We start from the raw sequence: 17,853 nt of genomic DNA on the forward strand, positions 1-17,853 counted from the left end.
TGGGGAGAGGGACAGGGGAGGCTGCTGCAGAGTGTCGCACAGCAGCAGATCGCTGGAGGCAGTCCCTGGTGCGCGGGTGACACCCTGGCTGGGCCTGTGGTTTCCTGGCTGGGCTGAGGCTGTCTCCGTGTGCCCATGGTCAGCCGTTGCCCCCCAAGCCTTGGCACTTAGATAAATAGATGGAATCCGTGCCCATTCCCTGTGACTGTGGAACATGCTCTCCCACACTCGATGCCAGCAGGCCCCCACTCTTAGCGTCTCACTGTTGCTGTGGGCCAGGAGTGCGAATCCCTGAACTGTGTCCCTCCAGGCAGCCGCCTCAGCTTCACCCTGCGGGGCCCGACACTGCTCAGTTCGGGTTATCAGTAGGACGGGGCCAGAGGCCACTGCTCCTGGTCCCCTGCCATGTGGGCCGCTCCACAGCGTGGCTCGTGGTGTCATGGCGCAGCAGTGACTTTCTCCTGACACGTGAGCAGAGAGTGCTGGCGGGGTGGAGGCCCAGCCTTGGTGCCCTGGTTTCCGTTACACTCCTTCGTCTTTGCCCCATTCTGTTAGGAGGCAGTCCTCAGGCCCAACCAGGGTGTGGGTCCCAGGAGGTGGGTACTGTGGGGAGCCATCCCAGAAGGCGCCCTCCACAGTCCACCGCGGACTCTGGGTGTCACAAGGCCCCTGCTGCAGGGGCCCCACCCAGCACCTGCCCCTGTTCCCCCATCACAGGCTCTGCCGGCGTGGACGCCAGCTTCAGCAGTCTCTACAAGGCCACCTTCGACAACATGACCTCCTACCTGAGAAAGAAGGAGGAGAGGCTGCAGCAGCAGCTGGAGAAGAAACGGCACCGGAGTCCCCCGCCTGGGCCCAACGGGCAGGCCAAGAAGATGAGGCCAGGGGAGACGGCCTGGAGCTGCTGAGCCTCTCACCTCGAGTCACAAAAAGCATTTTCGCTTGTTCCCCTGCATCCTGGTGTCTCCCTTCAAGAAGAAAAAGGTGACATCAGTTGCGATCAGCTCAGAGGATGGGACGGTCCCCTGGGCTCCAGAAAGAACGTGCTGTGTCACCAGGCAGAGGCGCTTGCTCCGTGCCTGTGCCCCGTTTCTGGTTGAGGGGAAGCCAGACCCATGGAGGGGAAGCTCTTGAGGCGCTTTGTTTTCAGGTCGGAGGCAGCGTGCACGCCTGTGGTGGCGGCAGCTGTGCGTGGTTCTGCCGTTCTACCGCCGTTCATATCTGGCGCATCTTCCTCTAGGAACGTCTGCGGGCTGGTGTTTCTGGCACAGTGGACATTTTCACGCCATCTCAGCGTCCAGGTGATGTGCTGCCCCACAGTAGCTGCTCGCCATGCAGGCTGTTGAAACAGCACGAACGTTCAGCCCGCCCCAGCCCCAGCCAGACCCCCTGTGCTCAGGAGCTGCCTCTGGAGAGTAGCGCTCTCGTGGGAAGTGCAGAAATGCGTTTTGGAGTTGCAGGGAGCTCTGTCAGGCAGCGCTGGCACAGGTGGGTGAACTTCTTTCAGGAATTGTGAGGACAGGGGCCCGGCTGGCACCCGGTTTTACAGGGAGGTGACTGAGGACATTGTTAGGATTTGACTTGACCTTGGCACATGCTGCAGAGCCACAGGGAAACTGCTGAATTTCGGTCACCAATCAGCAGGGATGAACCTTCACAACTTCCTAGAAATGTTTAGCAGCAGCAGCAGAATACAGCCAGCAAAGCGTCTGGGTGCGCGCACTGTGTGGTCTGGGAAGATGCTTCTGGGAGCATCAGGTCATTCATTCAGGCCGGCTCCTGCCTGCTCCAGTGCTGAAGTCTCCACTCAAGAACAGCTGTGCCGGGCTGGGTGCGGTGGCTCAAGCCTGTAATCCCAGCACTTTGGGAGGCCGAGGCGGGCGGATCACAAGGTCAAGAGATTGAGACCATCCTGGTCAACATGGTGAAACTCCGTCTCTACTAAAAATACAAAAAATTAGCTGGGCATGGTGGTGCGTGCCTGTAATCCCATCTACTCAGGAGGCTGAGGCAGGAGAATTGCCTGAACCCGGGAGGCGGAGGTTGCAGTGAGCCGAGATCGCGCCATTGCACTCCAGCCTGGGTAACAAGAGTGAAACTCCGTCTCAAAAAAAAAAAACAAAAAACAACAGCTGTGCGTGCCGGTAATGACTTTCACGTGGGGTATCGCTGGGGACTTAGAATCCTTTTGTGTTTCAAAAGCTGGAATGCTTCCAATTTTTCATAAGTGCCTTGTTTTCCTTTTAATATTGATCTGGAAACAGTGCTGTCTGCAGAGCTGAGGCCCCCTCCTCTCTGCTGAGCATCAGGGGTTTCAGAATGGAGGGGCCATGCTGGGCGACGTCCTCTAGAGCAGCCTGACCTTCACGCTTCCGGGGCATCCGGCGCAGGGATGCCCTCTCGTTCATAGTCTGCTGTGAAAGTCTTGGTTTTGGGAGAAGTTCAGGTCGGTGTTGCCACATCGTCACTTCAGAGAGGGGCTTGCAGACGGGCCTGTGCGCCGAATGCCACCCACAGCCTGATACATGGCCTGTCAATGGTTTTTTACATTTTAAAAATGGTTGAAAACAAATTAAAAATATGTTTCGTGACATGAAAATCACGGCATTCACATCCCAGCGTCTGTGAGTAGACTGATGGACGCAGCCAGGCCTGTCTGTCCGCGCCTCGTCTCCGTCCGCTTTGTGCTCCGGCCGCAGAGTGGTGTGTTGGGACTGAGTCCAAATGGCCTCCCCCCAGGACCACGTCTCTCCACGACTGCGGAGGCCCCTCTGGGGTTCTGCTTCCTCCCAGTGGGGCCGGCTTCCTGCATTAGCTCCTCAGCATCCTGCCTTGGCCCTGAGTTGGTCCCTCTGCTAATGGCTGTTTCTGTGTCTCGGGACGGCACAGCCACCTTCTTGCTGGGACATTGATGGACTGGTTCCTGTTCACCCACCGTAGTCATCTGGAAATAGCTCTTATAGTTCCTTGGCTTGAACCCAGCTCCGCACGTATTCAGAGTTTTCTCCCTTGCCCCTCACCCACCGTCTTCCTGTCCTCTGTGACCCCCTGGCTGCTGGGTCTGTTCTTTGAGACGTCATGGCCGCCCCTGATTGCCATCTGGGAGGATCTCACCCCTTCAGTTTCAACTGTTCTATTCCATTAATTTTTGGTTTCTATGTATTTTACTTTTGGGACATTCCTTGGGCTTTGTTCTGCCTCTTTAATTGATTAAGAAAATTTGGTCATTGTATTCAATTTTGTGTGTGTGTGTGTGTGTGTGTGTGTGTGTGTGTGTGTGTGTGTGACGGCGTCTTGCTCTGTTGCCCAGGCTGGAATACAGTGGCGTAATCTCGGCTTACTGCAACCTCTGCCTCCCAGGTTCAAGTGATTCTCCTGCCTCTGCCTGCCGAGTAGCTGGCATTACAGCGTGTGCCACAACATCCAGCTAATTTTTGTAATTTTAGTACAGATGGCATTTCACCATGTTGGCCAGGCTGGTTTCGAACTCCTGACTTGAGGTGATCCTATCACCTTGGCCTCCTAAAGTGCTGTGATTATAGGTGTCAACCACTGCACCCAACCTGTTGTATTGAATTCTAAGCACTTTCTTCTTCTTTCTTGTTTTTTGGAGATGGTCTTCCTCTGTCACCCAGGCTGAAGTGCAGTGGTGGTGTGATCTTGGCTCACGGCAGCCTCAATCTCCTGGCTCAAGCAATCCTCCCACCTTGGCCTCCCAGAGTGCTGGGATTATAGGCATGAGACACTGTGCTCAGCCCCTCGTTCTTCATTTAGGTAACAGTGCGTGTACTGTACAACTGGAAAGTGCACATGAAATGCTGGAACTGGATTTCACCAACTGAGTGCACTGTGTGACTGCCCATGAGAAGCAGGACACTTAGCACCTGCTGAGAAGCCCCCACACCCATGTTCCCTTCTAGGTACTGCCACACGCGTGCTGGCTGGCCCGACCTCAGTTTCCCTTCTGTTGCTCTGGCTGCTTCTGCTCCACTCTCTTTGTGAGGCTCATCCACCTTGTTGCCTGTGTTGTGGATTCTTTGTTCTCAGTGCTATGCTAAGTACTCCATTGTGTGAAAATTCCACAGTGCTTTGGTTCTGCTGTGGATGGGCATTTGGGTAGTTTCCACAGTTTGGCTGTTAGGAATGGTGCAGTGATGAACATGCTGGCACCTGTCTTCTGTTTTTTTATTTTTAGAGACAGGGTCTTGCTCTCTTACCCAGGCTGGAGTATGACCTTGGCTCACTGCAGCCTCAGCCTCCTGGGCTCAAGCAGTCCTCCCATCTCTGCCTCCTGAGTAGCTGGGACTGCAGGTGTGTGCCACCATGCTGGCTAATTTTTGTAGTGTTTTGTAGAGATGGAGTCTGGCTCTGCTGCCCAGGCTGGTCTCGAACTTGTGTCCTCAAGCAGTCCTCCTGCCTCAGCTTCCCAAAGCACTGGGATTACAGGCCCGAGCCTCCATCCCTAGCCAGCATGTGTCTTCTGGAACATTTGTAAGCATTTCTGTTGGGCGTGTACTTAGGCGCGGAGTCGCTGGCTCTTCGTTATATATGTTTGACTTAGAAGATACTGCAAGGTGGAAAACAGCACCTATTCGCGCCTGGTGTTGGTGGCTGTGGCGGCTGTGGGTGCCTTGGATCGCCCGCGGTGTGTGCTGTGGAGTTCTGCAGAGGTGCAGACTTCCAGTTCCTGCGGACTGGCACAGGGAGCCAGTGAAGCTGCCCACCCAGGATCCAGAGCTCACCTTGATCTTGTTCTCTGAGGCCACCTCCCAAAACGTTGGCTCACCCAGTCTTAGATCACTCACCCTGGGGGCGATCCTCAAGGTCACGAGGACACTCAGGCAGCCTACCTGGAGGTCACCGTGGCAGGGCACAGGCCTCGTGGGGCACCTCCAGGAAGGAGAGCTTCCTGGGTTCCCTGCAGCCCGTGTGTGCTGACACGCCGTGTTCTCCTCTCCGACTTCCCTTGCGACTCCCTCGGCCCGCGGTGGTTCGGAGGCTCAGGCTCATTCCTGCACGTCTAGGGTTTCCTCCAGGTCTTGCTGTTTCTGGTTTTGATTCCATTGTGGTCTCGGAACACGCTTGGCTGCCTTCACTCTGTTCAGATCTGTCAAGGCCTGTTTCGTGCTTCACAGTGTGGGGTGATCGCTTTGCACATGCAGCTGTGTGCGGCCCCGGCTGTCCCCGTCTTGCCTCTCCGTGCCCCGTGCACCCTGCCTCGTCCTGCCGTGCGATCCTGGAGCTAGGTCCTCCCTGGACCCTCCTTTGCAAGTCGGCACAGTGCTTGGCTATGTCGCTGGAGGGACTGCACGGGAGGGAGGGGCCTGCCCTCCCGGTTCCAGCGTGCCCGTCTTTGCTGGCTTCCGTGGTGTGCGCCTGCCAACCTCGTGGAGGGTGAGGACAGGCTCTCAGTGACAGCCTCCGGCAGCTTATCGACACCAGGTCCACCGGTGGGAAGGATTCCTGCCGAGTTTCCTGGCCTCTGTCCAGCTCCCAGGGAGTCTGTCTCCCTCCTGCCCCAGCAAGAGCTTCTGGGTGAGCCTCGCTGGCGCTGCCGCCCCGGGTTTCCTGCTTCCTGGCCATGGCCTGCTGCACGTCCGCGGACTCCACCACCCGGCACGTAGCCCCACTCGGGTCAGAGCTTCGTCAAAGCCGAGGTGGGGTTCTGAGGTTCTCACCGAGATCCAACCCAACCCGTGTAGTCTGTTGTCTCGGTCCTGGCGGGGGGGTTCTCCTAGGCGTCGGCGCCCTGCGCTCGGAAGTCCGTTTACATGTTAGTGGAACCCTCTGTTAACTGTTTTTCTTCATGTTAAATGTTTCTATCTTTTAGCTGGGTGTGGTGGCTCATACCTGTAATCCCAGCACTTTGGGGGGCCGAGGCGGGTGGATCACAAGGTCAAGATTTCAAGACCAGCCTGACCAACATGGTGAAACCCTGTCTCTACAAAGAATACAAAAATGACCTGGGTGTCATGGCGCATGCCTGTAATCCTAACTAGGTAGTCTGCCTAAAGTTTGTCAATTTTACCTTTCAGAAAAACCTTTTATTTTATTAATCTTTTGTATTTTCTTCATTTCACTTCATTTGTTTCTTCTCTGACTTTTATTTCTTTTCTTCTCCTAATTTTGGGTTGGGTTTGCTATTGCCTTTCTATTTCTTTAAAGTGCATTGTTACATTGTTTAATTAAAGTTTTTTTCTTTTAAGATAGAGTCTCACACTATCCGCCGGGCTGGAATGCAATGACGTAATCTCGGCTCACTGACACCCCTGCCTCCTGGGTTGAAGTGATTCTCCTGCCTCAGCCTCCCAAGTAGCTGGGATTATAGGTGCTGGCCACATGCCTAGCCAATTTTTTGTACGTTTAATAGGGACCAGGCTTCACTATGTTGGCTGCGCTGGTCTCAAACTCCTGACCTCGTGATCCATGTGCCTCAGCCTCCCAAAGTGCTGGGATTACAGACATGAGCCACCACACCCAGCCTCTTTTTTTTTTCTAGTGTAGGCTCTATAGCTATAAACTTCCTGCTTAGTACTGCTTTGCTGTATGTTACAGTTTTGATATATTGTGTTTCTATTATCACTTGTTTCAAGAAAATTTTAGGTTTTCTTCTGAATTTCGTCATTGATGCACTGGTCACCGAGGAGCATACTTTTTTGTTTGTTTTTGTTTTTTAATTTTTGGTTTTGTTTTTTTTTTTTTTGAGATGGAGTCTTGCTCTGTCACCCAGGCTAGAGTGCAATGGCACGATCTTGGCTCACTACAACCTCCACCTCCTGGTTCAAGCCAGAATCTCCATGAGTTTGTATAGTATTCAAAATTCCTCTTGGTCCTGATTTCTAGTTTTATTTCATTGTGGCCAGAGACAATGCTTCATACTATTTCAGTTTCTTGAATGTTTAAGACCTGTTTTGTGACCTAATATATGATGTCTCCTTGAGAACAATCCACGTGCTGAGAAGAATGTTTGCGTCGCAGCTGTCGATGAAATGTTCAGTAAATACTGGTAGGTCCGTCTGGTCTATAGCGGAGATTATATCCGATTATTTTTATTGATTTTCTGTCAATACCGTTCAATACTGAAAGTGGGGTGTTGAACGCTCCAGTTGCTGTTGCATTGGGGTCTATCTCTCTCTTTAGCTCTAATTACATTTGCGTTGTGTATCTGGGTGTGCCAGTGTTGGGTGCATATGTATTTACAATTGTTATATCCTCTTGCTGAGCTGACCCCTTTATCATTTATATAATGGCATTCTTTGCCTCTCGTTTAGTTTTTGTCTTGAAATCTATTCTGCGACCGGGCGCGGTGGCTCAAGCCTGTAATCCCAGCACTTTGGGAGGCCGAGGCGGGTGGATCACAAGGTCAAGAGATCGAGACCATCTTGGTCAACATGGTGAAACCCCGTCTCTACTAAAAATACAAAAAAAAAAAAAAAAAAAGCTGGGCATGGTGGTGCGTGCCTGTAATCCCAGCTACTCAGGAGGCTGAGGCAGGAGAATTGCCTGAACCCAGGAGGCGGAGGTTGCGGTGAGCCGAGATCGCGCCAGTGCACTCCAGCCTGGGTAACAAGAGCGAAAACTCCGTCTCAAAAAAAAAAAAAAGAAATCTATTCTGTTTTATCGAACTGTAGCTGCTCCTGCTCTTTTGGTTTCCATATTCATAGAATATCTTTTTCCATTTATTTCTTTTCAGTTCTCTTTCTCTACCTCCTCTTTAAGGCCAATAACTCTTAGATTTGCCCCTTCAAGGCTATTTTCTAGGTCTCGTAGGCATGTTTCATTGTTTATGTATGTCTTTATGTGTTTATGTGTGTTTTTTTTGTTTTTGTTTTCTTTCTTTTTTTTTTTTTTAATCTTTTCAGCCACGCTCTGTCTTTTCTGGAGATTTGAGTCAATTTACCTTCAGTGTTATTACTGGTAAGAACTTCCTCCTGTGGTTTTGTTATTTGTTTTCTGGTTGTTTTGGGGTCTTCCTTCTTTCCTTCCTTCCCGTCTTCCTTTTAGTGAAGGTGATTTTCTCTGGTGTTATGATTTAATTTCTTGCTTTTTATTATTTGTATATTTATTGCCTGTTTTAAATTTTTTTTAACATGAGGCTTGCACATACTATTTTGTGATGCGTTATCTTAAACTGATGACAACTTCACATTGATTGCGTGAACAAACAAGCAGAAAGAGCACTAACAAAAACTCTGCCTGTTAATTTCATGCCTCTGCTTTTCAACCCGTTGTTGTTTCTGTCTATAGCTTATTGTACTGTCTGCACCTTGAAAAGTTGTAGTTACTATTTTTTATTGGTTCATCTTTTAGTCTTTCTACTTAAAAGTAGTTTATACACCATAATTACAGTGTTACAATATTTTGTGTTTTTCTGTGTACTTACTATTACCAGTGAGTTTCATACCTTCAGAAAATTTCTCGTTTCTCATTAATGTCCTTTTCTTAGAAACTTTCTCAAACGTTTCTTGTAGGACAAGCCCGGTGAGGAGTGTTCTATAACCCGAATATTGATACCTTTCTCTAGGTTTGGAAAGTTCTTTGTTACTGTCTTTTAAATAAACTTCTACCACTGTGTCTTTCTCTACCTCCTTCTGGATTCATCCCTTTGAGGCTATTTTCTAGTTTTTATAGGCATGCTTCATTATTTAATAATGCCCCTAGGCATTTAATAATGTGTTAAACATGTGTTGAATATGGTACGTTCATTTTATGGGCTACTATACAGCGTTTAAAAGACTGAAATCCCTTAGCTTTTGTTTGTCTGGGAAAGTATTTAAGGGTATTTTCACCAGTTGTGTATTCTAGGGTAAAATTTTTTTCTTCTTCAGCACTTCCAATACATCATGCCTCTCTCTCCTGGCCCATAAGGTTTCCCCTGAGAAGTCTGCTGCCAGTCATGCTGTAGCGCCACTGTGTGTCCCCCTTGCTTCCCTCCCTCCCTCCCTCCCTCCCTCCCTCCCTCCTTCCTTCCCTCCCTCCCGCCTCCCTCGCTCCTCCCTTCCTCGCTTCCTTCCTGTCGCACAGGCTGGAGTGCAATGGTGCAGTCCTGGCTCAGTTCAGTCAAGTCTCCTGCCTCAGCCTCCCGAGTAGCTGGGATTACAGGCGCACACCACCATGCCCAGCTAATTTTTGTATTTTTAGTAGAGATGGGGTTTCACCATGTTGGTCAGGCCGGTCTTGAACTCTTGACCTCGTGATCCGCTTGCCTTGGCCTCCCAAAGTGCTGGGATTACAGGCATGAACCACCGTGACGACCTATTTGTTTTTTTTCTCTTGCTGCTTCTAGGATCCATTCTTTGTCCTTGTCCTATGGGAGCTTGATTATTAAATGCCTTGAGGTGGTCTTCTTTGGGTTAAACCTGCTTGGTGTTCTGTCACTTTCTTGTGCTTGACTATTACTGTCTTTCTCTAGGTTTAGTATATTCTCATTACTGTCTCTTTGAATAAACTTCTACCCCTATCTCTTTTTCTACCTCCTCTTTAAGGCCAGTAACTCTTAGATTTGCCCCTGGGAGGCTATTTTCTAGGTCTTGTAGTTTCATTGCTTTTATGCTTTTTCATCTCCTCTGACTGTGTGTTTTCAAATAGCCTGTCTTTAGGCTCACTGATGCTTTCTTCTGCTTGATCAATTCTGCTATTAAGAGACTCTTAATACATTCTTCATTATTCAATTGCACGTGTTAATTTCAGAATTTCTGCTTCATTCTCTTGAATTATTTCAATCTGTTAAAGTTATCTGATAGAATTCTGAATTCCGTCTTTGTGTTTTCTTGAATTTCTTTGAGTTTCCTCAAAACAACTCTTTTGACTTCTCTGTCTGAAAGGTCACATATCTCTGTTTCTCCAGGATTGGTCCCTTGTGCCTTGTTTAGTTTATTTGGTGAGGTCATGTCCTGGATGGCCCTGATGTTAGTGGATGTTCATTGGTGTCTGGGCATTGAAGAATTAGGTATTTATTTTGGTCTTTACGGTCTGGGCTTATTTGTACCCATCCTTCTTGGGGAGGCTTTCTAGTGATTTGAAGGGACTTAGGTGTTCTGATCTAAGCTCTATCTGTACTGTGGTTGGGGCGGGGGGTGGGGAGGGCACCTGAAGCCCAGTAACAGTGTGCTTGTCACAGACTCACAGAGGTATTGCCCTGGTGGCCTCAGATAAGATTCAGAAGAATTCTCTGGCTTACCAGGCAGAGATTTTGTTCTCTTCCCTTACTTTCTCCGAAACAAATGGAGTCTCTCTCTGTGCTGAGCTGCCTGGAGCTGAGGGTGGGGTGACACAAGCACCCTTGTGGCCACCACCATTGGAACTGTGCCGGCTCACATCTGCAGGCAGCACAGCACTGGGTCTCACCCAGGGCCCACTGTCATTACCACCTTGCTGCTGCCTGTGCTTACTCAAGGCTGTAGGGCTCTATCATCAGCAAGTGACGAAGCCAGCCAGGCTTCTATTTTTCCTTTCAGGGCAGTGAGTTCCCCCAGGCCCCAGGTGGGTCCAGAGATGCCATCTGGAAGCCAGAAATTCGAGTCAAAAACCTCAGAAATTTAGCTGGTGTCGTGTTCTCTTGCGCTTAAGTTGGCACTGAAACCACAGGACAAGTTTCTTCCCACTGTTTCCTCCCACTTGCACAAGCAGAGGAGCCTCTCCCACGGCTACCACCACGACGGGCCCCCGGAGAGTACGGCCTGATTCTCATCTGGGTTCGCTGAGGGCCCAGCAGCTCTTCAGTCAGCTTGTGAATGCTGCCAGACCTGAGACTCTCCCTTCAGGGCAGTGGGCAACCCCCTTGCCAGGGCAGATCCAGAATTGCTGTCCAAGGACAAGGCCTCGCATCAGGGACCCCGAGAGTCCGCTTGGTGCTCTGCCCCACCGTGGCTGAGAGGGACCGGAAACCAGCGCGGGTCAGTCCCACTCGGGGCCCACGTTGTTCTCCCTGGTATCGTTACTCGTTACTCAAGGTCCAAGGGCTCTTTAGTCAGTAGTGACGAATCCTGCCAAGACTGAGCCCTTCCCTTCAAGGCAGTAGGTTTCTGTCTGGTCCTGGGCGTGCCTAGAAGTGTCGTCCAGGAGCTCGGACTTGGAGTGGGGGCCTCACAGCTCTGCCCGGTGCCCTGTCCTAGTGGGCTGAGCTGGTTTGCAAGATGCAGGACAAAGTCCTGTTTATTTTTCCCTCTCGAGTCACTCTCACTGCCGCAAACTGTGCTGCCTGGGGTTGGAGCAGGGATGGTACAGGCACTCCCCTAGCCATCCGAGCAGGCGTCTGACTGGGTCACAGCCCCGCGCCCACTGGGTCCGAGCCCAGCACAGCACCTAGGTCTTGCCAAGGAGTTGAAGGCCTTGTGGCCTCGACTGCCTTTCAAGTTTATTTAGGACCTCAGAGAACGTTAGCCTGTGGTGGCAAAGCGTGGCCAAACTCAAGTTCGAGTCACCGGGATGGGCAGTTTTCCTCTGGCTTCAGCTCTAAGTGCTCCCTCCGTGGGTGGGCGCCGGCTGGGTTCAGCCCAGTTTTGCTTTCTGTTGTGACAAAGCGGCAGCACCGAGTTCAGTGCAAAGTCCCACAGTCACTGCACTTGACCTCCCCCAACACACGCAGAATTCTGTGTGTCATGCGGCCGCCGCTGGGAGCACTGAGGAATGGCGTCAGCAATTTAAGAGTGCCTTTCCTACCCTCTGGTGCCTCTTTCAGTAATACGATGTGAAAACCAGGTACTGTAATTGCTCGCCTGATTTTTGGTTCTTTTTCTAGTGTGAAAGTTGTCAGAATCAAAGTGGGATTTTTTAGGTGAGGCACTGTGGCTCACGCCTGTAATCCCAGCACTTTGGGAGGCTGAGGCGGGCGGATCACCTGAGGTCGGGAGTTCAAGTCCAGCCTGCCTGTCGTGGACCGTCCGGACGGGTAGGCACGTCTGCCCGGGGGTCTCTCGACCTGCAAGAGGGTCCCAATACCTGGAAGAGGGAGTGCGCCTGAGAAAATAATAAAGACAGAGAGAGAGAAAGCGAGGCGTCTGGAGGGCTGATAGGCTGTGCCTAAACAGCAAATTTTATTTTTCAAAGGCCAGGAATAAATACACTTTCTTGGCTCTGGTTTACGTCATTGCAAGAGGAAATGCAAATGTACACCTTACATGGCCTATACAATAGAGAAGTCAGATATGCAATCAGTGGTTGTAAAAAGTAACAGAATTTCTTGTAATTACAAAGCTTGTTTACATCCAGACATTATTCCTCCTGGCTGCAGGTATCTCTGGTTTGATCTTGTTTTAGAACTGAGATGTGAAAAGGTTTTCTAGTTTTGCTTATCAGAATATCTTTTAACCGGATTCTCCTTTGTCTACTCCTGACTCAACTTAACTCAATTTCCCCATTCAGGAATCTCTGAGTCAGGAATCAAAGCCATCCCTTATGGTGGTATTTGCTTTGCAAATATCGACAGTTAAACCATTAGGCAGTCAGGTAAGTAAAGAAAAGGTTAAAACTTAAAAGAGAGTCATAAAAAAGGTTAAAAGCAGGAACCGGTTGCCAGCAGGGGGTTACTCGGTCTAGCAGCAACGCATAGTTTTAGGCCCAAACGATATTGTGGTTGATATTAGAAACTGATCATTCATCTTTCAGTTCCTATATTTCCGGATAGCTCGACTGCCTCCAGTAGGAAACTGTGTTTGGGATCAAATTCACCGTATAGTGAGACTCACACCTTTTAGGGGTCTCACACGGGAATGTTCCCCACACCTGCCTAACATGGAGAAACCCTGTCTTTACTAAAAATACAAAATTATCCAGGTGTAGTGGTGTATGCCTGTAATTCCAGCTGCTGGGGAGGCTGCAGCAGCAGAATTGCTTGAACCCTGGAGCTTGTGGTTAGCCAGGATCGTGTCATTGTACGCCAGCCTGGGCAACAAGAGTGAAACTCCCATCTCAAAAAAAATAAATAAATAAATAAAAATAATAAGAGAATTGTTTCTGTTAAAAAAACAAACAAACAAACAAAAAACACCTTGACAGAGAAGACCAGGAAAAGGAGTTCTCAAGCATAAATGTCTGACAGCAAAGCTATCCCAGAAGAATGCAAAACCCGCAGCCTTGCAAAAAGTCCACTGCAACCTCACATCAAAGGTCCTTCTGTAAGGTCATCTGCCCGGCGACCACCTGCCCGGACTTGGACTGGTGCCACCCTTGTTGGTTTTTGTAGCCAAGGATCATTATCTCAAAACACAAAGTGAGCCCCCTCGTTTTCGCGGTCTGCCTGTACCTCCCTGAGTAACAGAGTATACTGTGGCGCGTGTATTTCCAAGCCCCGGTAGGCTTCATCTTCTTTCAGAAAGCTGCTCTGTTTAGGTTGACACCATGGATAAAGAGGGACATTACATAAAGATCAAGGGGTCTTGTCTGTGGAGTCCTGATAAGGTAAGTAGGCAACAGTGAGGAAGGGGTGGGCTGGGGGAGAGCAGTTGCTCTGAGAGATGGTTAATCACAGGCAACCTGCTGGCACAGCTACCTCGCTCAGCACGTAGTCCCTGCAGCGCGACCCCGCAGAAGTCCCCTGCAGCCTCCCCCTCTGCAGACAGCCCCTTCTCTGCTGTGCTGCCTGTTGCATCCTTGCAACCTATCTTCGTACTTTCTCTAATAAATCTGCCCTTTTTTTTTTGAGATGGAGTTTCGCTCTATCCCCCATGTTGGAATGCAGGGGCTCAATCTTGGCTCACGGCAACCTCCACCTCTCAGCAACTTCCACCTCCCAGGTTCAAGGGACTCTCCTGCCTCAGCCTCCTGAATAGCTGAGTAGCTGGGATTACAGGTGCCCGCCACCATGCCCAGCTAACTTTTCTATATTCAGTAGAGACAGGGTTTCACCTTGTTAGCCAGGCTGGTCTCAACCTCTTGACCTCATGATCCACCTGCCTCGGCCTCCCAAAGTGCTGGGATTACAGGCACGTGCCACCATGCCCAGCTGATTTTTTGTATTTTTAGTAGAGACAGGGTTTCACCATGTTGACCAGGATGGTCTTGATCTCCTGACCTCATGATCCACCTGCCTCGGCCTCCCAAAGTGCTGGGATTACAGGTGTGAGCCACCGCGCCCGGCTGCCTCACTCTCTCTTTCTCAGCGCAGAGCTGGACAGACCTCGTGTTCGCTTCTTCAGTTGCCTCCTCCTTTTCCCCCCCCTTCCCCTGAGCACGTAGCTGGGTTAAGCTGACTCCAAGCGGACCCAGGGATGCCCTGACTGATAAGATACCGAGTCAAGCTGTACCAGCTGCACCTGGGATGCATTTGCTGATGGTATCAGCGGCCCTTGGAATGTGACTGTGTATTTACAGCTGTTCGTCTTCCTGTAGTAGTTTATCCTTTTAACCAAAAGCCCCTACATCCGCCACTGTTGACCTTCCTGCAATAGTTTATCCTTTTAACTTTTAGCTTGTTCTGTTTCTGTAAAATCTGCTTTAGCTAGGCTCCTCCTCCCCTCCTTTAAGCAAGGTATAAAAAAGAACCAGGCCCCGTCTTTGAGGTAGAGAGAATTTTGAGCATTAGCCGTCTCTCGGTTGCTGGCAAATAAAAAGGACTCCCAATTCAATCTCAAAGTATGGCATTTTGTTTCAGCTCACTCGGATACAGCCTCACAAGTAGGTGCAAGATCCCCTTCTGTACAGGACCCCAGCTCTCATTTGTCACACACATTGGCCTTTAAGAATTTTACTGAATCTGCCGGGCGCGGTGGCTCACTCCTGTAATCCCAGCACTTTGGGAGGCCGAGGCGGGTGGATCACGAGGTCGAGAGATCGAGACCATCCTGGTCAACATGGTGAAACCCCGTCTCTACTAAAAATACAAAAAATTAGCTGAGCATGGTGGCGCGTGCCTGTAATCCCAGCTACTCAGGAGGCTGAGGCAGGAGAATTGCCTGAACCCAGGAGGCGGAGGTTGCGGTGAGCTGAGATCGCGCCATTGCACTCCAGCCTGGGTAACGAGAGCGAAACTCCGTCTCAAAAACAAAAACAAAAACAATTTTACTGAATCTTTCTTCTCCATCCGTAAGGTGGCCACTCTTTCTCCTATACTCTCTGATAAGATTCTCTGTTAGATGGAAATTTAGTCAAGCATCTGAACCTTCTCTTAGGACCATCTGTGCACCTCCTTGTAAAGTCCAGCTTTAGAGGCCTAAGATTGTTAACGGATGGAGAAAAAAAAAAAAAAAAAAAAGTCCAGCTTTAGCAAAGAACCCCCCTAAGTCAGTTTATTTATTTATTTTTACTTTTTGAGATGGAGTCTCCCTCTGTCACCCAGGCTGGAGTGCAGCGGTGCAAGCTTGGCTCACTGCAACCTCTGCCTCCTGGGTTTGAGTGATTCTCCTGCCTCAGCCTCCCAAGTAGCTGGGATTACAGGCACATGCCACCATGCCCAGCTAATTTTTGTGTTTTTAGTAGAGACAGAGTTTTACCATATTGGCCGGGCTGGTCTTGAACTCCTGATCTCAAGTGATCTGCCCGTCTTGGCCTCCCAAGTGCTGTGATTACAGGCAGAAGCCAACGCCCCCAGCCCTAAGTCAGTTTAGCAAGAGCCTCTCCATCTGCACATCTGGGTCAGTTCTCGTCTCTAGGTGACGTCTGATCACCCTGTGCTCTCTTTGTCAAAAATCCTGTTAGGTCACTTTAGCAAGAATGTCCTAACTGCTGATGTTTCCTCGTGTAATTTTCCATCCACTGACCCCCACTCCCCTTGGTCCTTGGCGAGCAATTCCTGATTGTCTGAGCCAGATTCTTTTTTTTGTAGGCAGAATCTCCAGTCCAGGCTGGAGTTTTGGGGTTTTGGGGTTTCACCATGTCGGTCAGGCTGGTCTCCAACTCCTGGCCTCAAGTGATCTGCCCCCCTCGGCCTTCCAAAGTGCTGGGATTACAGATGTGATCCACTGCACTTGGCCTGCCTGAGCCAGATCTGAAGTTGAGCTTAATGTCTTAAATCCCTGCAAATCCCATTGCTGTGGTCACCCCATCAGGACCTACCTTGATGGTCCTGAATAGACTCTGCTTTACTGTGTTTTAACAAGCATCACTCAGCCTGGACAACATAGCCAGACCCCATCTCTCTAAAAAAAGTAATTAGCTGGGCTGGTGGCACACACCTGTGGTCCCAGCTCCTCAGGAGGCTGAGGTGGGAGGATCACTTGAGCCCAGGAGGTTGAGGCCACAGTAAGCTATGATCGTGCCACTGCACTCCAGCCTGGGTGACAGAGTGAGACCCTATCTCAAAACCAAAAAAGACACAAGTGTTGTTGAATATTTTTTTCTTTAACACCTGTGAAGAATAAAGCCGTTCCTGCGCTCTCTCTGCGTGAAGGGGGCCATCTTTTTTTGAATTCAGTTCACTGTGTTCCCTGTGATTCCCCCCTGCAGTGGTGCTGAGGGTTATCTGACTCTTTCCATTGCTCGTGTGGGAACAGTGTGCTTTGCCACTTTCTACATTCTACGAGGAAATGAAGTCTCTGCGAAGTACCTTGTTACAGCCAGAGCCTGATGGCTTCACTCTGTGGGCTCATTTTCAGTGGGAATTGCTTCCACAGGAGCCGAGGTCATGGCAGTAGCCCCCTGGGATACCTCTCATAAGATAAGGCCGGCCACAGCAGGCCACAGATATCACGGAAAACTGGGTCACCAAGGAAAGTTTAGTCATGAGACGATTTACTAAAGCTGTGGGCTGGGGGCAGAGAACTCAGTATTCCAGGGTTAGGGAGAGCAGGCAGCTGTGCCTTCCCTGCCTTCCCTTGGGTCTGAAAGGGCAGAGGGAAGACTGTCACTGGGATTTGGAGCAGATGGCTGCACTGAGAGGACTGTCTGGCAGGAGCTGCAGCCCTCAGTGGAAGACCATCGCCAGGGCTGCCGGACACGAAACAAACAGGATATAGAAGAACTCACCACGCTATCAACCTGCACGGCCTTCTCAATATTCATAGAACGCTACCCAACAAAAGCATGATACACATTCTTATCCTCCTCCTTCCTCCCCCTCGCCCTCCTTCCTCCTCCTCCTCCTCCTCTTTCCTCCTCTTCCTCCTTCTTTTTTTTTGAGGCAGTATCTCACTGTGTTGCCCAGGTTGAAGGGCAGTGGTGCAATCTCAATTCACGGCACCCTCCGCCTCCTACACTCAAGCCTCTCTTACCCTCCTGCTGGGACTACGGGCATGCACCACCATGCCTGGCTAATTTTCGTATTTTTTGTAGAGATGGGGGTCTCGCCATGTTGCCTAGGCTGGTCTCAAACTCTTGGGCTCAAGCCATCCACCTACCTCAGCCTCCCAAAGCGCTGGGATTGCAGGTGTGAGCCGCCATGCCTGGCCGCACACATTTGTTTCAAACGTTCATGGAATGTATACCAAGATGAATTGCATGATGAACCATAAATTACACACCAATAAATGTAAAAGAATTGAGATCGTACCGAAAGTGTTCTTTGACGTCAGGGGAATCACACTAGATACCAGTAACAAAGAGAACCGATCTGTGCATTGCTAGTGGGAATGTAAAAGGTGCAGCCATTCTGGAAAAAAGTTTGACAATCTCTTATAAAACTCAATGTGCAATTGCCATGTGACCTCAGGATTGCTCTCCTGGGCACGCCCAGACAAGTGAAGACTCCTGTTCATAAAAACCGGTGGCTTGGCCGGGCATGGTGGCTCAGCCTGTAATCCCAGCACTTTGGGAGGTCAAGGCGGGTGAATCACCAGGATGGGAGTTCAAGACCAGCCTGACCAACATGGAGAAGCCTCGTCTCTACTAAAAATACAAAAAAATTCGCCAGGCATGGTGGTGCATGCCTGTGACCCCAGCTACCCAGGAGGCTGAGGCAGGAGAATCGCTTGAATCTGGGAG

General features: G+C 50.2%; 1 protein-coding gene across 5 annotated transcripts in view; it reads left to right on the forward strand.

Moving 5' to 3' along the window:
* The window catches only part of WDR4 (WDR4 tRNA N7-guanosine methyltransferase non-catalytic subunit), a 55,762-nt gene that overhangs the window by 28,525 nt on the left and 9,384 nt on the right, over positions 1-17,853 (forward strand). For 2 of the 5 annotated variants that reach the window (XR_744816.2, XR_012514809.1), the window contains exon 12: positions 718-797. Coding sequence is in view for 2 of the 5 variants with exons in the window: in XM_003927573.4 (XP_003927622.1) it covers positions 718-908 (191 nt within the window). In the remaining 3 variants the exon portion in view is untranslated. Of the gene's footprint in view, positions 1-717; positions 8,952-17,853 lie in introns of those variants that run through there. The other 3 variants (XM_003927573.4, XM_074389203.1, XR_744815.3) reach the window with 2 other exon arrangements.

This window comes from Saimiri boliviensis, chromosome 18, assembly GCF_048565385.1.
Source record: "Saimiri boliviensis isolate mSaiBol1 chromosome 18, mSaiBol1.pri, whole genome shotgun sequence".
Classification (NCBI taxonomy): Eukaryota; Metazoa; Chordata; class Mammalia; order Primates; family Cebidae; genus Saimiri; species Saimiri boliviensis.